Here is a 27,782-nt window from a genome sequence, read left to right as displayed (position 1 = left end):
GGAGAATTGCAGCATTGCCATGTTAAAAAATAAATTTATCAGTGGTAATTCGTAGTGCGTGTTCAATACTTTATTTTGAGAGTAAATTTATATATTTTTGATAATTCATTTTTCCTTGAAGAAACTGTACATTTGTTTTGCCTTTGTATCCACTCCGTTTAAATTCCAGCCCAAATCATCCCCCACTCATTTGTCTTCGAAGAAATGGAAACGAATTTTTTTTACTGACATTTTCATTTTACTACCATGATTTAAAAAAAAAAGGTTAGTAAAAAAACTAGCGCAATAAAAAATATATGATTCCATTTAAAAAAACATTAATGACCTTCATATGTCCTTTACACGTCCACCTACAAAAAAAATATACCACTAGCATATGCCCCTCTCAGAACCATTCAAGTTCATCTGAAACATTGTTTGCTATGAATAATAATAATACACAAATCTAGATGGCAAAATGTGGTGTGCCACTCTGTATATCTATAAGAACCAATTTTAATATTATTAAAGTCTTTGATAAAGTTATTTCTAATTTAATAGATAATTTTTTATTATTAAAATGTCATAGTGAAATTTAATGCTGCATTGATACCGGATATATGAAGTAAAAGAATTGTTAAGTCCAATATAATTACGAAGCACAATTACATTATAGTGAAGTATGAAAATTAGACTTTTGCATATCATTTCCGTCTATTGTTTAATTGGGGATTTAAACACTTACACAGCGATTTAATTCAGTATCACTGAAAAATGAAATTGTGATCCTTTTCACTTGTTAACTGACATTCATAGAATCTTAGAAATGGAAGAGACACAATGGCGATCATTCAATTCAGCTTCATAGAAAGATGATGGAATGCCATAAGCGGAGAGGGAGAAATGATTGACGACGGTTTTTAAAGTAGCCAAGAATAAATAAAAATCAACGTAACCAAGTTGTTCAGACACCACGCAGGCATTTTGTTCTTATCGAACGGCAAACCTATAAACTACCGCTGACGTCATCGAATACCTGCGTATGAACGCGAGTGAAAAACAGAATTTTCCAATTTTTATATACAACGCGTCTCGCTTAATATCTTCGGTGAAAGTAGGTCGTTTAAATTATCGGAGATGTTTATCTTGCGAAATAATATATTATTCTGCGAGATGAATTCTGCAGGAAACTTGAGAGAATTCTGTGACAACGGAAGCATGTTTTTCCGAGTGTCACAACGAGCATTCGCATTAAGCCAAATAAGTCTACATTAATTTTATAAAATGCCTTTGATTCCAGTTAGACAACAAATTATTTGCGTTGAATTAGATTAAATACGAGAAATAATATTAAGTTAGTAAGTTATGGGAAAGTATTTCAAAATTTGAAGTAACGCTTTATTTGTCTTGCAAATTACGTGATATGAAAAATAACAAAATTAACACGAGATTTCGGAATTAAAGTAAAAAAATAAATAAGAGACCACAAACTTGCTAAAAAAATGATTCTTTATCTCGGTAAAAGTTGATATACATTTTGACAAAAGCTTTATAATTTAAATTAAGAAAGATCCGGCATTTTGGCGAATAAATCTATTGTCAATATTTAAAAGTAAACATTGAAAAATCCATCATTTTTATGTACACTATCGTTTCCACAGTTACAAATAAAAAATAAAGATAAGTTATCGTATTTATTAAACCTTAAACATGGAGACATTCCTCTTGTTCTCGTCCTCGGATTCTTCTGGTTCGTCCGCCTATAAAAAAGGTAAATAATGAAATAAACTTTTAATCTTTCAGTAGAGAAAGAGTAAGCCAACTTCATAAATTCTTCTGGTTCTTGAAAATTGCTTTATACGAGAAAGATGTATATTTACATGTGACAATGTCAATGTCTGGCTCAGACGGATAATACGTTTATTAATCGATTTATTCAAAATTTTCTCGTCGAAGTAAAAGTTTATGAAACTCGGTATTAACAAAAAAGTATATTTTAATATTTTACAAATGTTTTTTGATAATTTGTTTGTTATAAATATTATAATATATATTACTGTTATTAATATGTAGCATTTAGTGTCTAGTATTTAATATAATACACTAGAATTTATGATACAAGTCCATTTTTCGAAAATATTGTTCTTACAAAAATATAGAAGCATAAACAATCAAATCGTTTTTAAAACAACGGTTCAGTTGTTGCTTTTCCATTTATTTCAGAATTTAATATAAAATTTACAAGAATAGTCTTCAATTGAAATATAAAGAATAATTATACACTCGTGAATTTTCATATTGCAAACAAATATAAGTATTTACACCGACGGACACTTTCCATTCACGCGAATGCAAACTATTCCTCGAACGTCTCAAATAAAATAAACCAGAAACGTGTCGCTGAGTGCTTCCACCAATAACCGTCGATGGAATAAAACCATGTGTATAGTATACTACACACCATAGGAGATTCCTTGGTTTCGTATAAAGGCAAGCTTGAGAAGGGTAGAAATCAATTTGTGCGATCCTACAGGGCGTGGTTGTCAGTTCGAGTTACGTGTAAAACCTGTTATTAGCTAAAGCCGACTGCAACTATGTTAAATAATATTTCAAATTACACGTTCAAGCTTTCATTAATTCCTGAATTCGTTATTTCAACGTAACCGAATTATATCTTTAATATACATTATTCATTAATTTGTATATCTTTTGTATCGTTAATTACAAAATTTCGTTTGTATCATTAATTACAAAATTTCTTTTATATCGTTACGTGACTTATTAAAACTTAGGGCACATATTTCCATCATGGCATAAACTTTCATTCTGCCGAAAAATATTGTTAATATTTCAATATCATTCAATATCTTGTATAATTTCATTATACAAGAATGTCATAAGTGGAATAATGTAAATATTACTTCTTGGGAAATATTATTAAACTTGTATAAAAATATCACAAAATGTTCAAGGTTTTGATAAAGTAAGCATAGAAGTAATATAAATATTACTTATTTAGAAATATTATAAATTAAGGTTAGAGATGTTACAAAAAAATTTAAGGTTTTTTCAAAAGAAGTATAGAAGTAATATAAATATTACTTACTGAGAAATATTATAAATTATGGTTAGAGATGTTACAAAAAACATTGAATTCCAAAACAAGCATAGAGTAATATGAATATTACTTACTGAGAAATATTATAAATTATGGTTAGAGATGTTAAAAAAAACATTGAATTCCAGAACAAGCATAGAAGTAATATAAATATTGCTTGCTGAGAATATTAAGCATAAAAATATTAAAAAAAGCGTTAAAGGTTTTGATAGGCATAGAAATAATGTCTACATACTTGCTGAATAAGCATATGTTGTGTGGTGATGTAATCCCGACGTTGCTTTTCCGGAAAAGAAGGAGATAGTGGTCGTGGAAAGGTTTTATCCCCTGGATTGTCGCGTAATTTCAAGAACAAAGAGGCCACCATGACGAACGGCAGTGAAATTACTGGTATTTTCAGCTGCACACACAATTATTCACTTTTCAGCACCATTTAAAAAGAACTTACTTTATCGTTATTCTAATTTACTGGAATATTCTACTTTCTCAAACTGCACTTTTGTGACCGCAATATGGGCATTAATTTGAAAGAACAACACGGGACTGTTCGTGCGTCACAAATTTTTAACGAATGAATGTTTGTTCTTCTAAAAGAGTCGTAGAAAAAGGATAGTGCAGAAAAGTAATTAATGTTTTTTTAAATCGAATATGAGAACTTGTGTTTTTGACAGAATTACGTTTTTCGTGAGAAATTATAAATGACTTAAATTTATATTACACTGCTGACATTCAAATACGAAGTTTAATGTACACATATTTTCATTTCAATAGAGACATCTTTCTAATTATTTTAAACCTCCGTAAAAATTTTTGCATAAATATTGAAGAAAATAATAAAATGAATGAAAAAGTTTATAGTGAAGTAGTTGACATTTTTTAGTCCCTTCAGATTGAATAAGCGACTTCCATTGAAATAAGAATAATTTCTTAACATGAAACACCAAAACTACCAAAAAGGTCAAATGATAAATTTACAAAATTAATGTGAAGAATTAATGTGTACATTAATCCGTGTTTTATCATTTATTTATTTTTTGTATGTTGGATTCTACGCTGGTAGGTTTAGTGTTAAAATGACTGTTATTCTCTGTTACAAGATAGTGAAACAGGTAAACGTAATTACGTTTCTAAAGAAAAACAGTACACCATAATGTACGATCACAGTAAATGTAATAGCTACGATAGTAGCCGCAGCTGTTTGTCCATTAATCACAAAAAGGTTTCCTCCTAGAACAGCTCCGGTTAGAAAAGTATTATAGCCCCAAAAGCCAGAATATACTTCATTAATCTCTACACCAAGTACGAGACCTGAAAGAATAAAAAGTATACCGAGTATTTTCATGTGGGTAACATTTACAAAACGGCTCTAGACTGAGAATCGATAAATTCAAGGTTTATACACGAAAATAGTATGATACCTGCCAATGAACCGCTAAGTGCGCCCAAAAAAGCGAAGCCCGCCGTTATCGGTGAAAAAAGTAGAGCAGCTAAATAGACGATGGATCCTGTAATGACATTTTCAACTCCTACCACCTGTGACGCTGACATTATGGTCCCTTGAAATACCTGGAAAAACGTGTTACTAAATAACAAATTTGGGATTTTGGGAATTTGAAAACTTGGGAATTTGGGAATTTAAGAATTTGGGAATTTGGAAACTTGGCAATTTGGGAATTTGGAAACTTGGGAATTTAGGAATTTGGAAATTTGGGAATTTGGGAATTTGGAAACTTGAGAATTTGGGAATTTGGGAATTTGGGAATTTGGGAATTTGGGAATTTGGGAATTTGGGAATTTTGAAATTTAGGAATTTAGAAACTTGGGAATTTAGGAATTTGGAAATTCAGAAATTTGGGAATTTGGGAATTTCAAAATTGAAAACTTGAAAGATCTGATTTATTCGACAGATGCGTCAAACCTAAATACCCATTCAAAGCTACAATACACAAATAAAGAAAGTTAAAGTATCGTATTCATTTTGTATTTAGCAATCCTTAACCGTGCAAAATAGGAATCTGCAAACCTAAACCAAAAACTCAAATACTAAAAATATGAAAAGTTATCATACAACTGCGAGTGTGTCACAAGTGTTCTTTCCAGTGTTACTAAGGGGTGAATGTAAATGTAGAATACATTTCTAAACATTCACGCTTCTCGGTTATACTTAACATTTACAGGGTGTGGCCGAACGGGTACAATCGAAAGGAGGTGATACTACATGTAAAAATAAGTCGAAAAAGAGAGTAACATTTCTTCGTTTATCGCTTCATTTTTGAGAGAATCAAGTTCGAAAATTCTATCCAGTACGTGTGCATTATACCATCTTTAGGTTTGAATATATTTATAAATAAAAAATGTTAATGTTAATATTATTTATTGCGACCAATAGTTCTGGTACTGGTATTATGATGAGCACTAAGTTTTCGTATACTTATTTTAGGATTATTAGCAATGGTATTAAGAACTTCTGTTTCTAAATTTAGAGATCTTCTATTGCTACCAGACTTATGGTAATTGTGAAAAAACCATACTTAATTAATCTTTACTCTACCCTGTGCATCACTCTCCTGTCCGGATAGCGACGATTTGGAAATTGTTGCCTATATTCAGCCGCTGCTGTTGCATTTCCATGACAAGCTCCAAAGCTTTTATCATACCGACATATTCGCGGTTGCTATAAGTAGACATTGACATAGCTTGTCTGATCAAAACAGAATAAAAGTAGAAGAAAGCCGTACAATTGAAGAAAAGATGTAAACATTAAAAACGTCAATATTAGAATGCAAAAGGAAACTTGTAGCAAACAATGACTTGGGGAGACAGTCCAGTGCACGTGTGGATAGAGTTTTCAAATTCGATTTTCTCGAAAACGAAGCGTTAAACGAAAAAATGTTATTCTTGTTTTTAGACTTATTTTAACATGGAGAATCTCCTCCTGCTCGTTTGACCTGTCCGGCCACTGTGTATGTAACTATGATCACTTAATTAAGTTCTCAGTTAATTTCAAAATAAGCTTTTGTTTTACTAAAATGTAAGTTCTTCAATTTCTATCAAGATAGTCTGTTATATTTTTATTCTATTTATATACAATTGTTAATTCTCACTAGTTGTACTAAAGAAGAGAAACGTTTTAATAGTATACTTACTTGTCACGTTTACAAATCAGCAAAGTTTCTACGAAACCCGTATTTTTCAATTACCATAAATCAATGCCATACCGTTAATAATTTTTCCTTTATCTTTAAACTTCAACGTTGAAAGATAAATTATTGAGTTTCTCTCAAAACTTTGCAAAATATATCATTACTCTCTCCGTATAATGGTACGAAGAAAAGTTTGAAATAACTTGGATTCCCAAACGGTTCAATATTCGAAACATCAAATCTTCCAAGGAGAAATAAAAATTCTCAAGTTCAAACAAACAGATATCGGACTTTGTAAACGTGGTTCCAATAATGAAATTCCTTTCTCAAAGAAGTTCCACTTTTCAAAATACATAAATATGAAAGTTACGTACACTGCGAAATATTTTATGTGTTACATTTTAAACTATAAAACAAATTATGTGTCAAACATTTCGTATTTTTCGTTCAATTTTTAATGAGAATCTTGACGTGCGTTGAGAAAAACAGCACGTCCCGTTTTTTACAGCATGGTTCAGTTTATCACATAAACAAGCACGTTTCATCGTTTCTTACAGATGATAACACGTTTGATCTTGCAGCACAAAAACTATGATATTACAAGATAAAAAAAATGCGGTGTGAGTCAGATTTTTTAAAGTGTTGACTCGACAACAATGGTGCTACACACGTCTGTTTATCGACAAAGTGGTATGAGTCTAGGAAAAAGCCGACAAAGGAAATTTTTCTCGAAGAGTTTAGAAATTCTAAGATTTATGGATTTGGGAATTTGATGACAGTAGTTTGGAGATCTGTACGTTTAATAATTTGATAGCTTCAAGATCTGGATATTTGGAAATTTGAACATTTGAAAATTACAGAATTTGATGATGTAAGTAGAAGCAGGAAGCTTGAAAATTTGATAATTTGACGTCTACTATTTTGTTTAAATATTCGTAAATTGGATTCATAAAGAAATACAAGTTTACTTCGATAATGTAACCATAATGGAATTTCGACTTTGCGCACTTTCGTAATCACCGGCAGCCCGAACGAAAAAGGAAGAGCATATTCATTTCTCCTTGAAAAATTCGACCCGATACTTTGAACCGCGTGGAACATGATCGAATAGTGAAAAGTAGAGCACATGCAAACTTTACCATTCCCCAGTCAATATGGGTCCTCGTTGCATTTTCTCCAATGAAACTGACATTGCCTGTCGTCGCATCACTTGTTGCATTGTCCTGGAAACAATAACAATGCACGGTATAAACAACTGATCATGTACATGGACGCGACACACATAACACGTGCATATACACGAACGCGATATCTTTGTTCGGGTGCACATAACCCTGTGCTTAAAACTGGGGTAGTTCGACCATTGACGTCCACGATCGAGAGAAAACTTCGGCTAAAACTACATATTCTCGCCGAGGAACCAATCCTTCTTTCATGACGATCATTCACTCGACTGGATATTAATTTATGCGAGAAAGTATTAGGTCAGCCTGAAAGTTCCTATGTCTCTAAGACGTTCGAAGACTCTAATTCAATATTTTTTATTATATTACTTTAGAGTACAGCTCCGATTCTGCTGAAATTATAACCAAGTTGGTTAGGGAAGAAAGCCCCCAAAAAGATTTTTGAACCTCGTTTGTTCCACTTCAAAGTTCTGACTAAATAATTGATTTTAGAGAAAAATGTTCCGAACAAAAAATGAAGCTCACGAAAATCTCTGGAAAAAGGGTTATATACATTTCTGACGTAAACCTATTAGTTTGATTATTATGTTTTAACTTTGATCAAATTGTCTTCTGCCCAGTAATAAAATATGTGAAACGTAAGAAATTATTATACGAATGAAGCAAAACTTGATATATGCGAATTCAATACATGCTCTTCTAACAAATATTAAAATACTTTATATGGCATTAAAATCAGGTACAGAATATTGAGGAAACTCTCAGAATAATCTAATACTAAATAATTTACATAGCACTTAGGAGAAAGTTACCAAACATTGGCAACTCTCTAACGAGTCTAAAAAATTGACTTGTTTTCCATAATTTAAAAGTATTACCATTTTAGCATGCACATCCACAATATTAAGCTAAAAATTATGTAAATTTTGTTTGATACGAACGAAAAAAATAAACTTATACCTTCAAACTAGTTTCTATAAGTATAATATTTCGTAAACTGGTTAAACGATTCTCTGCGCTGCTTTTAAACAAACTTCTAGTTTCATGCAAATATTTCGCACAAAAATATCTTTGGTTAACAAGTATTCGTCGTTTTTGCTTCATGTATGAAATAATAATTGCCGTGTAAATAATCGTAAAATATATTTGTAAAATTCTGAATTAATAAAGTCTGTTATCTCCTCAATAATTGTTATAATTTAACTTTTGCTCACTAAATTAAAACAATGTTTACATAAGTTTACATGTTTTATTTTTGTTTGTGTAGATTTAAAATTAATAAACGTACGGAGCATTCTACAACGATCTAATGTAATTATGTTTTTATAGTCATAAGAAATTGTAAAATATTATTGAATATTTATAAATATGAATTTTTAGTTAATGATACTTTAACGAAGTCTTAAAAAAATTATAGATATTTTATTTTTCTTATTTTCACTTTTGTTTCAAAGAAGACTTTTAACAACACGTGACAAATAATTTTCATAATGGTTTTCACGAAAAGTACGAAACATATGGAAATTATTTCCACGTGTATTTAGAATGCAAAGTTTTGTTTGTAATTTTAAATAGAACTTAAAATGGCGGCATCTCACACTTGAAGAAAAAATCAAAATATTAAAATTTGTCATACCGATATTAAATTTGATAAGTATTCATTTATTTAGAAGCTTTAGTGCACGACTTTGTTGCAGAATAAAAGCCGCAGTTTGCGAAGATGCGTGATTTGAAAAACAACAATGCGACGAGTAGTAAAGTGGATGTTATCGGAAAGACCGTGAAAGGGACTTGTTTCGAACAAACACACTTTGTTTTTCGCTCATACTTTGTCCATTTTCAACAGAGCGCACCAGTGCAAAAAGTTGTTCATTTAGAGGAAAGTAAAAATCCGTGTTCTATTCATTATCACTATCCTGTATACAGGGTGGCTCACCACATTTTGGCATCTAGATTTGCGTCATTATTATTACTCATGGCAAACAATGTTTCAGATGAAGTTGAATGGTTTTGAGAGGGGCATATGTTGGTGGTATATTTTTTTGTAGCTGGACGTGTAAAGAACATATGAAGGTTATTAATGTTTTTTTAAATGGAATCATATCTTTTTTATTGCACTAGTTGATACTCCTTCATATTCTTTACAAAAAAGTATTAATCTATTTATGTGAAAAAATCATTAGTTTAGGAGATATTTTAATTCTAACTTGCTAGCAAATCGTAACTTTCTGGTCAATATTATGAATTGCCCTAACTGAACAGCAAATGTTTTTCTAGATGCTTTGAGAGGTCACGTGTCACCAAACGAATTGTGAGTTCTTTTTTTTTTTTGTTACGCAGTAACAGTGAAATTTTGTCGCTGTTACGTCTCTAATACGATGAATACGACAATAGGTAAATTATCACTTCATAATAAAGTATTCTAAAGAAGAAAAGATAGACATGTTATCAGTTTATTTTGAAGCTGGGAAAAGTACTACACATGCAGAAAGATTATGCACTACGGAATGTTAGTAAGTCATTAATTTCTCGATTCAGAAAGTGTTCTGATGCAAATGGTCGCCACATTGAACCTTTTCTGTAAATAGACATTAAAATTAAAATATCTCCTGAACCAATGATTTTTTCACATAAATGGATTAATACTTTTTGTAAAGAATATGAAGGAGTATCAGCTGATGCAATCAAAAATATATGATTCATATATATGACCTTCATATGTCCTTTACACGTCCACCCACAAAAAAAAATATACCACCAGCATATGCCTCTCTCAAAACCATTCAAGTTCATTTAAAACAATGTTTGCTACGAGTAATAATAATAACGCAAATCCAGATGACAAAATGTGGTGAGCACCCTGTATTCACGTGAAATTAAATTGGAAAATAGGAAAAATGAATAAATTAACTATTATAATGACTTTATATTTCACTGAAAATGACGGTCTAGTAATGTAATATTCCTTTTTGTAATTTAAAAGAAGAAAACTCAAGTTTGCTATTTTTACAAGATCGACTGTTCCATAATAGCTTTCGAATTTTTTTAGTAGAATTTAAATGCATATAAGAAATTCAATTACCATTCCCATGGTTACTTGCAGTTTCTCTGTTGCGCCAAATCCATTGTCTTCCGTATAAAGGACAAACAGCAACGTAAATTCAGCCAGATTAAATGGCCATGCTGTGTACGGTATATTACTGTTGCTAAAGGCTCGTCTTATATAAACGCTGAAAACGTTAACAACTATTTATTAATATATTTCCGAATATTAACAAGTATATACCATAATGATTTGTATATCTTACGATTTAATTTCATTGCTTCTTGATAAGTATACAAATTTATTTTTTAAATAAATCAAATCATTTTAGTACAAATGTTTACCATTTAAAACGTTTTGAATTACACAAATTTTGAAAAAATCTAGATAAAAGTTAAAGTGGACGTACATTGATAATAATGTTTGACGATATAACGTGGGTATACTACTTGGAGTTATAAAATGTGTTGTGATATAAAGCGAGACTATTACAACAGATGGTGATATAACTGTAGGATGTATATCTGGGATTTCTTAAATAATGTCGTGAAAATAAATGTTATCATTGCTAGCGAACAATTTGCACGCAGTAGCTCCGATTGTACAATAAAATATGATTTATTGAACAATATACATATTAGTTTATGGGAACATACCTGAATATTATTGCCAAGATCGTCATAAGTATACTGAAAGAGTCGAATTCTCCATAAAATTTTGGTATGAAAACATATGAAAGTGCGCCAACTAATAACGGATTGTAGACCGTTAAGCCGTTTGCAATGTCATTTTGTGAATCTCGTATTAACTAGAAATAATAAATGATATATGTATTATTTTTAAATAACACGTGTACTTTTCAGTATACGTGGAAAGCGTAAAGGATTCTTTGGCGTATGTAAATTTTTGCAAAGAGTTCCGCATTGCAGTAATATTGCTTCATTCTTACAAAGCGATAGATTATGATGGAAGAAAAAAAGTAAAAAGATCGAAACCCGAATATGCACAAAGGATTTGTTAGCTTCCTAAATCAGAGTGCAAACAGTAATTATTTATGAAGATGAAATCAAAATGAATGAAGCTTCAAAATATTTTTGATTACGCTAATTTGCCTATAGTCATCCTCTTTTCTATTGTTTTAATTAGCTCGATATTTTTTGTCGAATTAATATGTATATGTTACGGTGAAAGACCGAAATTGGAGAATGTCGACATTCACCAGATTTCGGTTTTTCACGGTAACATATACATTATTTTAGGATACTTTTTTACCTTGAATTTAGTACTACATTGAAACAAAACTACTTTTAAGCTATGCACACTTTTATTATTGAAACAGGAGCAACTTCCAACATTTTCCTTTTATATCTTCATGTTTTGACATTTAATATTTTGTCATTAAAAATAACAAATTAAAGACGTAAATGTAAAATAATGTATTTACAGAGTAGGTAGAATAAAAGAAAAATGTTTTCAGATACTATATACTATAAGCTGGTTTTGATTGTACAAATTTTTCAATTTTGTACAATAATTGTACAATAATTATTATAACTGAATAATAAATCTCGTTAATTATAAAGATACCTGTTATAAATAACAAAATGTTAATCAACTATTAACTTTAAAAAATTAACATAGTTCATGTTACATACCATTGACAGCAACAGACCTAAAAAGCCAGCACATAATCCAAAAACGAGAACACCAGGAGAAGCCACTCCTACCGAAATTGCTATCAATAATCCGCTGATTGGATTATTTGTGATCGTCGTCTGTAAATTTATGTATTATTTTGAATATTCTACTAAGTAGGTGTACAATCTATGAATTCTAATATTATACTAAATAACAATAAAAAAGTAGCGTATTAATAAAAAAACATCACTAATTTATTGTTCGTTTATTAGGCCAGGAAAACGTTTCGTAGAATTTTACAGTTAATATTACTATATCACAAATATATGTTTTATAATGCATACATAAAGATTAAAGTTTTCATGAATGTATGCGTATGAATATAGATTGGAAACAAATAAGGCTATAAGTGTTAAAACTAAGAAGACATTTTGTTTATTAAATTATTTATTGACAAAATAAGTCAACAGTTATTACTGATGAAAACTATAAATGTACTATTGTAGTAACATTTTCACCCATATTTCCTGACAGTAGCTTCCACATAAACACTCTTTTTATAAACAAAAGTAATATTTTAAAATATGGCACTCATAGCCTTTTTTATTTACAATTTTCAAGCATTGTTACAATAACATTTATAGTTGTATTTACTTATTAAAAGCTACTAATAACTGATACCTTACATGACTAAAACCTCGTAGAAGCACGTTCAATAAGAAAAGTATATTCCAAATGAAGCCCTCTTTTTCTGACAAGAAATCTTGTAGGATGACAAAGTTCCCAAGACATGCCACTGGTGAATATTCCTGCATTTGAACTATATTTATAAATATAATTTGAAAAAATAAAAATACTTAAGTATTTAATTTAAAAAGTATTTACGTATGTACTTGTTACGACATTTAATTATGCTTTATGGTAATGCCTAATACTTATATTTTGCTATTCTGTATTTAACACTTACTTCGTGCGTTGACTTTTGAGATCGGTATCTCGCACTCATAGTTGAATCATGTACGACTATAATTTCTACGAGCAGATAAATCCTTTTAACTGCTGTGCAAATGCCCCTACCACTTTTAAGGTAAATTTATGATAGAGTCACGTTTTCTTTTTCGCTAAATCATAACTGTTAGCAAAGCGATATCAATATCTAAAATTCTAATTAAAGATCAAAATACTTTACATTATTTAGTTTTCATTCTAACTTGAATGTTTACTTGTGTCAATGATTTATTTCAACTGAACATTCAGTTTGTACAAATAGGGTACAGAGAAATTAGCACGAATATCTACTAGACAATTAACACGATTAACGATTACGACAGGTAAAGTCTAACTTATACATTAACAAACGACTACAATTTTAGCTATGTTTAAATTTGTATGCTGAAATAAACAATAATGAATGAAATAAATGCACACTGCATACGAATATAAATATTTATTTGTTAAAAAACTGTAAAAAAGATTTGTTCACTTTTCGTTATAAAATCAGTGTTTTTAATTGATCGTGGCAATTAGAGGTAAAAATTGACTTAATTCTAAAACAAACTCTCAGAGAACGTAAAAAAGAAATTATTCCGTTTTAATTTTTACCTCTATTTACTATTAAGTTTCTTTAAAAATAGTTACGTTCATTTGGGTATAAAATGTATAATACAAACTACGCATCAAGAATGTAATTCGGATGTACAACTAACACGGGATCATCTTCTTCTTTATCCTTACTTCTTAAATCACGCGTGGTCAAAGGTATTATAATTTGATCCTGAAAAGAAATTAATTACATATTGAAATGATAATAAATTGAAGATAACCTAGAGTGCTACTTTAATACGTACATGATATGTCAGTCTGTCGATAATTTTCTCAATAAAGTTTTTCCTTTCTAATAGTTCTTCTTCTGAGTCTATTTGATCCTGTATTTGATCAAGATACCATGCCACTAATTCAGATTTTCTTAATCCACCTTTAGTTTCTTCTACAAAAAAAGTAATATATTTTTATCTGAAATAAATGTATACACGACAGTTTTATTTGCCACCACTATGAACCGCTTACCCATGGCTTCACTTTCTGCGCGAGATTCTTCACCCCTCATGTACAATATCAACATGTTGGATAAATTCTTGTATTCTTCGAAAGACATCGTTAATTTCTTTTTCTGAGTTAGTACTTCTTGTGCTGCTAAAGGTATAACATCACAACAGAACAATATAACTATATGTCAAAAACAAATCCAAATATACAAAAATATAAATAAAAAATATACGGGTCTCTGATGTATTATTATCGATTGCATTAAGTGCAGCCATTGCAGGTGGAGCTTCATCCAAGTGACCGTCCACATTGCCATCTTCTGCTTCTTCCAAATCTATATCAGGTTGTTCCACAGTAACAATACTTTTACTTAATAAACGTTTAGCTTCCTTCACATGCTTTATAGTAACTTCATCTGAACATTCAAGTTTAGCCATAGCTTCTGATAATCTGATAAAACTTTCAAGTTGTCGAACAGTGACTCTCCATTTTCCAGCTCCACCACCAGTTCTTTGCCTAAGAGTTGTGTAACAATCAACTAAATACTCTGCAGCTTCCTAAAATGTTTTTAAATCAATTCAATCAGCTCAAATAATTATAGGTTTCTGTTTAATTAAGTATAATAATACCTGACTTAGAACAGGTTTAAAGTGTTTCGCAAAATTAATATATCTAATAATCTCCGTTTGCGTATATACTGTTTCAAAATCCTGCCAATTATCGCAATGTAAATCGATGATTCTTTTAGCTATAGCATTATCCACGATTTCATTGCATTCGTCAACTATAATAAAGAACAAATCAAATCTGGACATAATAGGAGCTGTTAACTGAACATTTTGTTGTAAAGATTTTTTTCTATCGTATCGTCCGCCAATGGGATTCGCAGCAGCTAATATTGATGTTCGAGCATTTAAAGTTGCTCTTACACCGGCCTAAGAAAAAATAACTTCATATGAATATATGCTATAACTTAAAAATTTAATAACTGTTTTATAATCAAGTAACCTTGGCGATTGAAATTGTTTGTTGTTCCATAGCTTCGTGTATAGCAACTTGATCCTTAAGATCCATTTTATCAAACTCGTCGATGCAACAAATACCGTGATCAGCGAGCATTAAAGCACCAGCTTCAATAACGAAATCAGGAGATTCTTCATCTCTTACTACGGCGGCAGTTAAACCAGCAGCAGAAGATGCTTTTCCCGAGGTATAAATTGCTCTTGGAGTAATCTCAGCGACGCTTTTTAAGAACTGAGACTTTGCTGTACTAGGATCACCAACGATACAACAGTTTATATCTCCTCGTAACGAGGTATTTTCTAACGTTGTCTTAGGAACTCCACCGAATAACATTAAAGTTATTCCTTTTTTAACTTCGTCGTTACCGTGTATTGAAGAAAATAAACTATTAACAAGATTTTGATATAAATTTTTATCACGACTCATTTCATATATACGATTCCATTCTGCTTCTGTCATGCGTTTCTTCATCATTTCTTGTGAAATTTCTTCCATATTTGTCTCAGTGCCACCAAACTGCAGAAACATTATACATTAAAACATACATTTCTAATTAGCACTGTCAATTATAACGTAAATGTTATACCCTGAAACTTGTCGGAGTAACACTACATGCTAAAAACGCAGTTTTATACGTTAATTCACGGGTCCCTAATGCTTTCAATCCTGTTAGGCCTTCTCCTTGTTCCATAGGATTTCCACGTCTTGCTTTCAGATCAGGTTTTACACCAGGAAGAGAAAGAACTGCAACATCTGGTATTACTATAAGAGTCCCTGTAAAATCATACCTAGAAAACATAAACAAAATTTTAACAAAACACCTAAAAAATTAATGATACATAACTTTCTCCATCAAAAGTACCTATCACCAGCTTGTACAGTTTCAACAGCCTCAGCTCGTAAAATCACTTCGAGTGAACGAGGAATACAGCCTCTTGGTAGTTCTGCTTGTATTTCTTGTATCCTAATTTTTTGAAAATCAATGAATACAGAATTGTCTACATCCAACATAAAGCGTCGTCTGTTACTACACACTGGATTGTGACAAATTGTCGGATTTGTGAACTATAAATGATTTTATGAGTATTAATACAATTAATAATATAAAAAACTTAACTAAGAAATATTTATATTGTACCTTAAACTGCTGTTCTACATTTTTTATAACAGCATTGCAATCCATACAAATAAATGTACCGAACACTAATTCTGGATGAACAGGATGTGTTCTTATCGCTTGACCAGATATACGTATTAAGGTTCCTAATTTTGCTGAATTTAACTCTCTTAATTTTTGTCTAGTCGGTACCTCCACAAAACTTACATAACATTCTAAATCTTTTCTTGATTCTGATACATCTTTGACAAAATTACATACCGCTTGACACAGATATGGATATACTCTAAAAGTAAATAATATTTTATATTAATCAGAAGAATTATTACCAAAAACCAGAATTTAATAGAATTTGTTCAACATAAAAATAATAAATTCTGCACTATAATAATTGAACATAAATCATTTACCTGTAATATTCTTCAACGATAGTTGTTGAAAGTACTTGATTATATTCTTCAACATCATCAAACGTGACTACTAATGTGCTATGTTCTGGACTTATAAGCTCTTTAGCTGGTTCAAGATATTTCACAATGCCATCCTCTTTAAATCTAATTAAAAACAAAATATGATTAATATATGATTTACCAAATGAATACTATTGCATTATTTAGTTTCAGTAACATGTGAACTTACTCTTCAAGGAAATCTTGAAATAACTTTTGACATTTAATTCCGACTTCATCAAATATACGAGTTCCAGTAGCCTGCGTATCTCCAGCATCCATTTTTTTATACAATCACAAAAAACAGTTCAACTTATATGCATTTAAACAATTATAATTAAATAACGACGTTCAACCATTCAACGAGGAAACAACATAACAGAATTTGGCGGGAATTATCTTCCGGTGAGTTCACAAATGTCACATTCAGTTTCTATGGTATACATATAGTCAAACAAATTATTACTATCTTCGAAACTAACATTTATAATGATATTAATTAGAAAGAGACGTTCAAATATTTTTTTTAACGTGTATTATTTTTAATAGCTAATCTATATATATAAAAATGGAAGTTTGTTTGTAAGAAATTAATAGCTTCGTCACCGTTTGACCAATCACGGTGAAAGTTGGCGCACATATATGCTTTCATGAAGGTTTTTAGATATATGAAAAATAGGCGGACCAAAAAGGGGTAACCAATAAAAATTAAATAATTCGGTACATATTAATCATAGACAGACATAATTTGGTGGGTATGTACCTGAGATGGTTGTCGAATTTGAAGCATTGTTTTTGAATTATTAAGCAGAAACAGAGATCAATCAGAGCGCGAGGATTGCGCGCGCTTAGGCGCTAGAGCGACAGCTTTGAGCCTGTCGGCTGAGCGCGAACGTGATCAACCGTCTTTACATAATGAAAATAATTACAAACTAGGAGTGTTCGATTGAGGCGCGGAGCGCCTAACCTAACAATGTTGAGCGAGCGAGTAAATCTCACGCTAAAGCAAAAATAGTCAACCGTATCATCCGGTTGGACTAGTTGAGTGGTGCAAGAGAAAAACGTGGACAAAAAAGTTGAAAAGTCAAGTACATAAAAAAAATGAATATTTCGGTACTTTGGCGACGTAGTATGGTTCCTGAGGCATTTAGAAACAAATTTCTATTAGGGTTTGATGCGTTTTGATTCTCAATAAAGCCAGAAAATGAATTTTTGTCGAATTCGGTCGAAAACGGTACCGGTGGCGCCATATAGCAGCGAGAGGCGCAACTACGAAAAACTAAAATTTCTATTTTCTCCGAAATTAGGCAATTTTATGTATTTCTGAGGGTCAAAAATTGTTCTCTGACCCCTCTAGAACCTATATAATGCCACAACAACCTCCTCAGAGCGCTAGAAAAGAAAATAAAAAAATAGGTCAAAACATGAACTAAAAAATTGGCCTCCATCTAGCGGTGAAAGTTGGAACTATAAAAATGTAAAAATGCGATTTTCTCGAAAATTAACAAACTTTGAGTACTTCTGAGGCTCAGAAAGGGTTATGTGATCGCATTAGAAGCAAAATAATGCAATAAAAGCTTCCTAAGGGCTTTAATAAAGAAAATAAAAAAAATGTCATTTTATGAAGAAAATTTGTTGCACCATCTAGCGGCGAAACTGCGAACTAAACTGAAAAAACGTATGTCCGAACACGCGGGAAAGGGGTCAAATAAACATTAATTTTCTGGGCTTAATAGGCCAAAAAATGAATAATTTATTCAACGAAAATTGCTTTAAAATATCTAAAGAAACTTACTCCGTCGTCAAAGTTCCGAAATATTACCTTTCATATTTTTCCTTAACACGTGTATGGGCATACGTTTTTCAGTTTAGTTCGCAGTTTCTCCGCCAGATGGCGCCACAAATTTTCTCCATAAAATGACATTTTCTTTATTTTCTTTATTAAAGCCCTTAGGAAGCTTTTATTGCATTATTTTGCTTCTAATGCGATCACATAACACTTTCTGAGCCTCAGAAGTACTCAAAGTTCGCTGATTTTCGAGAAAATCGCATTTTTATATTTTTGTAGTTCCAACTTTCACCGCTAGATGGACGCCAATTTTTTAGTCCATGTTTTGACCTATTTTTTTATTTTCTTTTCTAGCGCTTTGAAGAGGTTGTTGTGGCATTATATAGGTTCTAGAGAGGTCAGAGAACAATTTCTGACCCTCAGAAATACGTAAAATTGCCTAATTTTGGAGAAAATCAAAATTTTATTTTTTCGTAGTTCCGTCGCTCGCCGCTAGATGGCGCCACCGGTACCGTTTTCGACCGAATTCGACAAAAATTCATTTTCTGGCTTTACTGGGAATCAAAACGCATCAAACCCTAATAGAAATTTGTTTCTAAATGCCTCAGGAACCATGCTACGTCGCCAAAGTGCCGAAATATTCATTTTTTTATTTTCCTTATATGCGTGTTCGGACCCTCACTTTTTAAGTTTATTTCACCCCTTTCGTCACTGGATGGGCGCCAATTTTTTAGTCAATAAACTGCACTATTTGTATATGCAATATTTTGTAGTTTTATATCTTTTGTTATTCTGTCAATAGATTTTTATATTTATATTTAATTAAAACAACACACATAGGTCCGTTTTGGATCTGAAGTGTATTTTAATAAAAAAAAAAAAATTATACTATTTGTAACGGTTTGCTACTGCGCATGAGGTGAAAGTTCAAAATTGACCGTTAATTTCCAGGTGTGTATTTCAGCCCAGAGTGAAATTTTTTCACCCCTTAAACCTGGACGGCTCAAGTTGGTCTCCATATATCCAAGAATATTTTTTGAACGAAGATCTATGTATAAAACTGTATATTTATCTGGAGATAGTGTTTTTAAAATGCATGTGTTGAATATCAAACGGTGGGTGTTTTGCAACATTCCCAATAACGAAAATTCCAAGCGCGAGCAAATTCAATTTTTACATTGAAGTCTATGAGGATCATTTTTTTCGGTGATTATTCCTCCGTGGCAAGCCCGATTTAAAATTTCTTTTTCTATGTCCATCTGGATGTACAACGCATGTGCGTGCAAAATTTGATGAGAATTGGTTGAGTGGTGTAAAAGAAAAACGCGGACAAAGAAGCTGCAAAGGTAAGTATAAGATATAAGACAATAATGTTCACTTATTTATTTTTCGCAAATAAGTGATAAGCCAATTTAAATCAGATTCGCCTATTGTTTAAAAATAGTCCTGTTTCAGTATAATTGTGTTCTTGTGACTTCATCAATCCCGATCTTTCGTAAAAAGACACGTTTATTAATAAAAACTATTTGAAAGAATAAGGTTTATTTAATTTTATCTTGATGAAAGGTAGCGTAATACAACAATAATCTTTTTAAATTCTGGTCCTTCGATCTTTTTCTCATCACATACTTTGATAAATAATTCTACGTTGTAATATATGTGGATATCAAGCTTATATCAGTTTTTAGGGTCATAATTATTAAATATGAAAGGTCGCTTGCAGTTATTATTCTTCAGTTTCTTTACGCTTCTTATCTCATACAATGTTACATCTAAACCAGTGGAATCGATCTTTGAGCATTCGATAATAAAGTGAAATAGAGTGGAACAATCAAGCAGATAAACTTCGGAAAACGTTAGAACTTCAAAGTTTATGGCGGAAATAAAACATGTAGCGCTATGCAACTAGTATTAACACCGTATAGTACGTGTTTGGGCCCATTTTGTTAGGTTTTACAATTAGAATATAATTATCATAGCCAGGGGATTATACCTCGAACTAAGTTTTCTATCTATTCAATAATGTACCGTTTTTAGTTTCTCCGCACACTTTTGTACACCTTCAAATCAATAGATTCTTTACCCGTAACAGCAATGACACATAAATAGTCGTTACATTCTATCAGGTACATTTAATTTATTACTATTCACATCTGGTTGTCAGAATCCTTGATCTTAGCAGTGGAGTCTTTTATTTGCAGTTTTCTATTCAAGTCGAAGTATTGCTTGATTTTATCACTTGATCTGATCACTTGTTCAAGAAAATACCCACCACATACGTTTCTCGACTTCCATTTCCATCCAATTTTGTGTAGCCAATAGAAATCTGTTTCCCTCATCCTTATTCGAGAAAATTATACACGTCGAGCTTTCTTTCTTGAAAAATTAAAATTTCGAACCTCAACAACCTTAGTAACAACTCATGACATGATTTAACGTAGTCTCCAACTTGGAGTGGTCATTCGAGTAAGGAATAAAGTTTTTGTATAATATAGTAGATACATCATAGTTAGTTCGCGATTATTCGTTATCAAATGGTGTCAATCATTTCTCTTCCAAGTCAAGGGAAAATAATATTTGTAGAATCTTGACCAGGTCATGCATTATCGCATTTTATACATGCAAATATATTATATAATACATGACCGTAGATTCCTGTTTTCGTATAAATTGAAGGAAATGGAAGGGACATAAGTCGGCAATACATTAAAGAATCGAGACACTACAGTTGGAAGTGATAGTACCAGCAGAACTATTTAACGAGCAAGAATGGCGTTACGATTTCCTGTCAGTAGTGTATTATTGGTATTCGTATTTCTCTTCCACATATGTTCAACTGGAGATGCATTAAGTAAAGTAATATGCCAAGGTATATACAATTGTTTTAGCTTTATCGCTTTCATTGAACACTAGGGTAATTACCTAGCGTTTCTCGAATTATTCGTGGAGGCACAAATGTTAAGCTAAGATTACCCATACCGCATCAAATTGTAGTTACTTACAATTTTTGTAAACAAATTATTAGTTTAATATCTTTTATTGCTTTAAATACTGATGTAATGCGATTTATATGTTTTGCTGCCACGTTTACCGGTCATCGGCAGCACGAATTTAATTCGGTTAAATAATTAAATACTAAAGACAGCGAGATAGCTCCGAATATCGTTGAAAATTGTATTGATAATGCAAAATAGCAAACTGAAGCATTGTATTAAATAAGTAATTTTTAATATCTACAATAATCTGTGTTACGTGTTTTATTCATATATGTACTATAAGTGGATATTTCTATTGTAACAAGTTTAAATATACATCTGTTGTGAGTTTCAGGCGATCCGTGCACAATTAACGGATCACCAGGTAGAGGTACATATATGAGACAATGTAAATCAGCTTTGAACGCTTTTCGGCGTGGATCTCCTCCATTAGTTGTCGGATATTACTTTTTTGAACCTATTGTGTGCTGTCCACTCAACGAATCATCACCAACAACAACAACCGAAACAACTCCTCAACCATCATCTGCAGCAACAACAACCGAAACAACTCCTCCACCTTCATCTACAACAACCACAGCACCTATCGAATCACCTGAAGCAATAGCGGAAAAAGGTACGTGTATTTTCAATTGTTTCAATACAAGCACAGTGAAGTCTGGATATAAGCAAATTTTTCGGGTCTGAACGTTTGCTCATATCGTATAGTTCGTACAATGATCATGTCTTGCCAAACTTGAAAAGGATAATGAGCGAAAAAAATAGCCGATTGGCTGAATGTAACATAAAGTAACATACACATGAGGCAATTTTCATGTAAGGAAAAAATATTTTTATTTTTGATTTTTTGTTATGAAACTCTTACCAATATAATTATAACATTTTCTCTGAGTAGAGTGAGACCAAGCGCGACGTAATTCGAAATATATTTACTTGTAATTCCAAGCGTTCGCGTATGATGAGAATTTTACTGCAATAAGTTAATGCCAGTAAATATGACCTATATTACGATGTGTTTAGTCTCATTTTAATCAGAAAAATGTCAATTACCTATGGGTAAAAGTTTAATAACATAAAAATTAAAAATGAAAAAGTTTCATACTTGCATTAATACTGTTTCCAGGATGTATGCAAACTCGGATCACGTTACGTTTCTCGGCGAGCGTACCTTCTGCTGTTTTGAAAGATTTTAGGTGTGGATCATTTTTTCGCTTATATCATGTAGATCATTTTCGTTTATATTGAGGCTTTAGTATAATAATTTGTGTTTTAAATTGATGTGTGAGAAATGTTCGTAATATTTTTATATGATTATCACGTCACTCAATAAGTCTCCGGTCTGACACATATATGGCGATACTGGTGACAGACCCACGTTATTTTCGAATAATACTAACCTTCAAACAGTACGTGTCAAAATTTCAGGGTATTCTGATCAATAGTTAGTAGAAATGACTGTTAGTAGAAGTAACAGTCATTTTAGTACCCCCAGTTTTGTAATTTTGAAGACAATGGATAGAAAAGAATTTCGTGTGCTGATTAAACACTGTTTTTTAATGGGGAAAAAATACTGTTGAAGCCAAAAAGTGACTTCATGAGCATTATAGGGACTCTGCACCAGGGAAATCAACTATCATTGACTGGTATGCTCAATTTAAACGCGGTCATACAAGCACCGATGATGCTGAACGCTCTGGTTGCCCAAAATCAGCAGTCGTTCCGGAAAACATAAAAAATGTCCACAAAATAGCTTTAAAGGGCCATAAACTTAAGTTGTGTGAGACAGCTGATGCTTTGAAGATATCAGAAGGTAGTACCTTCACAATTTTGCATGAAAATTCGGGCATGTGCAAATTGCTTTCAAAGTGGGTGCCGCGTTTGCTGTTTCACGAAGGCAATGCGCCGTGTCACAAGTCGATGAACACGATGCGATGGTTCAGTTGAATGAATTACGTTTTGAATTGTGTTGGGACTCAATCTTAATATTCTAAGACCGTATTTATTTTACTTAAAATTTTCTTGAAAATGACCGCCACCGTTGCAGCGGTTTATTGTGGGCCAATTTGTACCTTCGAAATTTTTATATGTCTTTATATTTTTATTAAGGTCCAACATGATTTATTTTTTATGACTGTCCAACCGTTAGGTGACGAGCGACGGTGTAGTCGACTTTCTTCAGGTCAACTTTGACCTGAACTCGAACATTTTGTTAGGGCGGTTCTTGCCCCTTCTCGGAACATTTTTTCAACCAATCTAATGGTTAATTTTGTCAAGTCGCTCGTCTACCCCCAAACACATGCCAATCCCACTCCGCATCTTTAGTCTTCGTGGAAAAATATTCATGTGAGACAAGGGATTCTTTCGCCAGCTCTTAACGAGTAAACACCCCTAAAAATCCGTTACCACCTCGGGAATTTTTTCTAAGTACAAATAAAAGTTTAACTTATACCTCTTACAAACGTTGTTTTTGTTCATACTATCGGAGTAGTGGTCACTGACACAATACCTAAACAGTTGCGTATGCATTAAGTTGACGCGCAACACAACAAATTGTTTTCCCACACACCGTACTCCCCAGATTTAGACCCCAGCGACAACTAGCTCTTTGCAGATATGAAAAGAATGCTCCAGGGAAAGAAATTTGGCTCAAATGAAGAAGTGATTGCGGAAATTGCAGCTTATTTGGGGGCAAAGACAAATCGTTTAATATAAAGGGAATTGAAAAGTTAGAGGAGCGTTGGAATCAATGTATCACACTGGAAGGAATGTATATTGATGATTAAAGTGGAATTTCTAAAAAAAAAATTTGTTTTTCTTAGTTAGACCGGAGACTTATTGAGTGACGTGTTATATCACTCACGTTATGATCATGCTATATGTCGCGAGCGCTATCTGTGCGCAAATTGTATTTTCAAATTAGTGTACCAAACTAATTGTTTCAGAATGCAATCGCTACAATAGACCGAGTGGTATGTACAAGGTGATACACGGAGAACCTGCTGAAAAAAATCAATATCCACATATGGCCGCGATATATGTTAATAACGCATTTAGATGTGGAGGTTCTTTGATTTCTGAAAAATATGTTTTAACCGCGGCGCATTGTTTTAAAAAGAAGGAAACTATGTAAGTATTTATGCCGATACTCGTCAATACAAAATCTGAGCGGTTATTGGCCGGCCATTATTGTAACAGTGCATCTGATCGAGATTATTTCAAAACCTGACTGGTAATCATAAACAAGATACGATTTATAATCAGTTATCACTGTTTTTATAGATAAACGCTTAGATTTTTAAGAGTATCCTAAATTCTTTTTACTTCTTTTTAATTATTATATGTTACAGCGATCAAATTCACGTTATTTTGGGGGTTTTGAATCTTACGACGGTGGAAAATGACATAAATGCAAGACATCAAATTATCCACAAAACGGAACACCCCGGGTACAATAAATCAAACACGCCTGCTGGTTACGATATTGCTCTTCTCGAGTTAAAAACTAATGTAACCTTCAACGCGAGTGTATTTCCTGCATGTTTGGCTTATTCTGCAGCCTTCGAAAATTATTCTATCGACGCAGAAGTTTCTGGATGGGGAGTAACTGAAAGTAAATAAAAAAGAGCGATAAACAATTTACGAATTCTATTCGTATAAGTGAATATACTATTCATTTCTCTTTTTTATTTTTCTTACAGAAACTGGAAAAATATCAGATGTTCTTTTGGGCGCTAACGTTCCTTTGGTACCAATGGATGAATGCCAGAAATTTAAACCTAGTGCTATTCCGAACATACATTTGTGCGCTGGTGGCAAAGGGAATGACACTTGTTATGTAAGAATAATTCTATTAGACATAATGAAGAAGCACACGCAAACAGGATAATTGATTTGAATTTTACGCTCAGCTTCAGATGTTTAGATTTTATTTTAGAACAGTATTTGTCAAAACTTTTCGAATCAACTCATGGATTGTGAATGTGTACTCTAGACATATGAACCATAGAATTACCGTGGCGTTAATAGTTTTCTGTGTTTATTTTTCTGTACAGGGCGACAGCGGTGGCCCGTTATCTGTCTATCGTGATAAGCAAAGAAAACACTTCATCATCGGTATTACAAGTTATGGTGCGATTTGTACGGATCCTACTAAACGTATGTATCCAGGTGTATATACAAATGTTTTTTTCTACATTGATTGGATACAAGATATAGTTTGGCCAAACTGATTGAAATCGACTAGAGGATGTGTGCAACAGGTTATTATTTGAGACGTCTGAATATTAAAATTAATGATGTTTGATGTCGATTTATTTTCATATTGAAAGTAAAGTGAGAATACGAACTAGCGATGTGTTAGAAAACAGAAATCGACCAATGGTCGAAAACAGGTCATGTGCCTTTTGTCGTTATACTTCCCTTTGTGAGGGAAATTTCTCCGGCCCCAAGTGCTCTAAACAATGTCCATATTAACGGGGATGTCGTCAAGACGAGATCGTGTCTCTTTGAGTATTTTCAAAAAGTGCACCCACCATTCAGTAAATCCTACCCTTTATGGCAATATTCCTGATAAGCTTACAGATAAAAAAAAAGTAGTATATTTATATAATTATTTTTTATTTTTACAAAGGCTAGTGTACATTTCGATAAAAGCATCATTAAAAAAATGTGTAAGATGGTGCATTATGCAAGCATTGTTGCCGGATTGTGCTATTTACAACTTAATTAGTAACTTAAAAATGTTTTGAAGGTATTAATAAATGTGAAAATGGAATTCGAAGTTTAAATTTATTGGTCCTCACTCCTCACCGCTTTCGCAGCAATTTCACGCTGTTCTTCGAAAAACCATCGTGCTCTAAATCACGGTCAAATTTTGCAAATAAGCTAATTTTTCAGAAAGGAAACACCTGTGAAAACGATTTTTGGCGACACGGAAAAAACTTTTTACCATTCTTATGTCATTTTTTACCTAATTGACGATCGACTATTCTGAAAATGATGCTGCGTATTAAACGAAATTTTGAAAATTGATATTTTTTAACATTTTTTTTTTCTTAAATTTAGATATACATATAATTCGTGTAGTTTTATGAAATACTCTTAATGCATAGGCGTAATTTCGAAAAACCGTCATACTTCGATATCGTTCAAACTTTGCAAATAAGCACTTTTTTGCAAAAGAAGATATCAGGGAATATTCCTTCCTATGTTGTCTTCTTATATTTTAATAATCAATTAATTAATAACTTTGCAAAATAACTAATTTTATTGGATTTGATTCTGAATTTAATTTGAATACGTGTTCTTGAATTAAGGTTTGATTACAGAATGAATAGTGAACGATTTGGTTTTTAAAATGAAATTGAATACGATCAAATGACGATTGCTTTAAACATTAATCATTTGTTCACAAATATAAATAGAACTCTTCTTGATCGACGGCTTGAATAACAGAACTCTTCGTAACCGACGACTCTGATGATAAAAAAGAAAGATGCATGCGGCGCCATTTAGCGGTAGTATATGCGAACTAATGAAACTAAAGTTTCACAAACGTGTAGTTCGCCTGTTCGCCGAAGAAATAGCACCACTTGTTACATTTTCATGAAATTTTTAATCAACATTGATTTTATTGATTTAATTAACTATAATATACAACAAATTGCATCGGAGTGCAAGACTAATTAACTTCGGAATGTTTGACTTTACCAAATCATTATCAATTTGGCTTTCGGCGATTCTTTAGTGAATACAAGCTTGAATGTTCGCGCTGATCACTGTCTGGTAACGATATTAGTAGTGTTGTCAACTCACGTTCTGATATTAAATTTAGAAATACAAAATGTGCGTAATTTTTTAAATATGTTATGTTATTTATTTAATAGTAATCTGTTAAAGACACTCTCCGCTACTGATGCACATGTTAAAGAGGAATAAAATTTCGATATCAAAAAAATAGCGTATTGAAACAATTTATTTTGCGTAATATAGTACGAGGCATAATTTTATATTCAAATAATATAAGGTAAGAGCACCAGTAGTTGACACTGTACCTGTACTTGACACTTTTTCAAAAAAAGTAAATAAATAAGGAAGCCACAAGTTGGAATACATCAAACATTAATCTGTATACTGGCATGCTTCAGTGGCTTAATTACGAACTATTGTGCACATCCGCCATTCAAAAATGTAATAGCAACTGATTAATCAATCTTGCGCACGGCTCTTACGATTTTTCAGTGTTTTTTTATATAAAT

General features: G+C 32.0%; 3 protein-coding genes across 6 annotated transcripts; 1 reads left to right on the top strand and 2 right to left on the bottom strand.

The window, feature by feature from the left end:
• Positions 1-1,584: 1,584 nt before the first annotated feature.
• On the bottom strand, positions 1,585-13,386 carry LOC100879105 (urea transporter 1). Of its 3 annotated transcripts, none has more exons than XM_076538538.1 (10): positions 13,073-13,386; positions 12,792-12,925; positions 12,123-12,242; positions 11,124-11,275; positions 10,507-10,654; positions 7,380-7,463; positions 4,516-4,663; positions 4,221-4,405; positions 3,333-3,497; positions 1,585-1,739 (listed from the first exon to the last, which is right to left on the bottom strand). In XM_076538538.1, the coding sequence occupies exons 2-10, from the start codon at positions 12,918-12,920 to the stop codon at positions 1,677-1,679; spliced, it is 1,194 nt and encodes a 397-aa protein (XP_076394653.1). In that variant the 5' UTR covers positions 12,921-12,925; positions 13,073-13,386; the 3' UTR covers positions 1,585-1,676. The 3 variants fall into 3 exon arrangements, with proteins under 3 accessions (XP_076394653.1, XP_076394651.1, XP_076394652.1); XM_076538536.1 differs by having other exon boundaries at positions 12,792-12,914; XM_076538537.1 differs by lacking the exon at positions 1,585-1,739 and adding an exon at positions 1,768-2,571 and having other exon boundaries at positions 12,792-12,914.
• Positions 13,387-13,537: 151 nt separating this feature from the next.
• Positions 13,538-17,179, bottom strand: Mcm6 (minichromosome maintenance 6). 2 transcript variants are annotated; one of them, XM_012280803.2, is made up of 11 exons: positions 16,931-17,179; positions 16,702-16,845; positions 16,313-16,577; positions 16,037-16,239; positions 15,761-15,962; positions 15,160-15,690; positions 14,781-15,086; positions 14,384-14,708; positions 14,173-14,295; positions 13,953-14,092; positions 13,538-13,879 (listed from the first exon to the last, which is right to left on the bottom strand). In XM_012280803.2, exons 1-11 carry the CDS (start codon positions 17,020-17,022, stop codon positions 13,775-13,777), a joined length of 2,436 nt encoding a protein of 811 aa, XP_012136193.1. In that variant the 5' UTR covers positions 17,023-17,179; the 3' UTR covers positions 13,538-13,774. The 2 variants fall into 2 exon arrangements, with proteins under 2 accessions (XP_012136193.1, XP_003701379.1); XM_003701331.3 differs by having other exon boundaries at positions 14,173-14,298; positions 16,931-17,175.
• A 2,157-nt stretch (positions 17,180-19,336) lies between these two features.
• On the top strand, positions 19,337-26,299 carry LOC100878994 (trypsin-7). The gene is made up of 6 exons (XM_012280802.2): positions 19,337-21,398; positions 21,860-22,141; positions 24,468-24,651; positions 24,873-25,135; positions 25,224-25,360; positions 25,578-26,299. The coding sequence occupies exons 1-6, from the start codon at positions 21,299-21,301 to the stop codon at positions 25,752-25,754; spliced, it is 1,143 nt and encodes a 380-aa protein (XP_012136192.2). The 5' UTR covers positions 19,337-21,298; the 3' UTR covers positions 25,755-26,299.
• The last annotated feature ends 1,483 nt before the right edge of the window (positions 26,300-27,782 follow it).

Source organism: Megachile rotundata, chromosome 13 (assembly GCF_050947335.1).
Source record: "Megachile rotundata isolate GNS110a chromosome 13, iyMegRotu1, whole genome shotgun sequence".
Lineage (NCBI taxonomy): Eukaryota > Metazoa > Arthropoda > Insecta > Hymenoptera > Megachilidae > Megachile > Megachile rotundata.
Note: the sequence above shows the minus strand (reverse complement) of the source record. Positions and strands in the feature narration are given on the sequence as shown.

What these genes read in the sequence shown, in the direction of transcription:
- LOC100878994 (XM_012280802.2), top strand. Translation starts at nt 21,299, where the DNA reads ATGGCGTTACGATTTCCTGTCAGTAGTGTATTATTGGTATTCGTATTT. An exon ending in AAGTAAAGTAATATGCCAAG is followed by an intron (nt 21,399 to 21,859) that starts GTATATACAATT and finishes TGTGAGTTTCAG; the next exon opens with GCGATCCGTGCACAATTAAC. An exon ending in AAGGGAATGACACTTGTTAT is followed by an intron (nt 25,361 to 25,577) that starts GTAAGAATAATT and finishes TTTTCTGTACAG; the next exon opens with GGCGACAGCGGTGGCCCGTT.
- Mcm6 (XM_003701331.3), bottom strand. Translation starts at nt 17,022, where the DNA reads ATGGATGCTGGAGATACGCAGGCTACTGGAACTCGTATATTTGATGAA. An exon ending in ACTGTACAAGCTGGTGATAG is followed by an intron (nt 15,963 to 16,036) that starts GTACTTTTGATG and finishes TATGTTTTCTAG; the next exon opens with GTATGATTTTACAGGGACTC. An exon ending in TTACTCCGACAAGTTTCAGG is followed by an intron (nt 15,691 to 15,760) that starts GTATAACATTTA and finishes ATGTTTCTGCAG; the next exon opens with TTTGGTGGCACTGAGACAAA.
- LOC100879105 (XM_076538536.1), bottom strand. Translation starts at nt 13,111, where the DNA reads ATGAGTGCGAGATACCGATCTCAAAAGTCAACGCACGAA. An exon ending in CTCAAAAGTCAACGCACGAA is followed by an intron (nt 12,915 to 13,072) that starts GTAAGTGTTAAA and finishes GTTCAAATGCAG; the next exon opens with GAATATTCACCAGTGGCATG. An exon ending in CCCATATTGACTGGGGAATG is followed by an intron (nt 4,664 to 7,379) that starts GTAAAGTTTGCA and finishes ACGTTTTTCCAG; the next exon opens with GTATTTCAAGGGACCATAAT.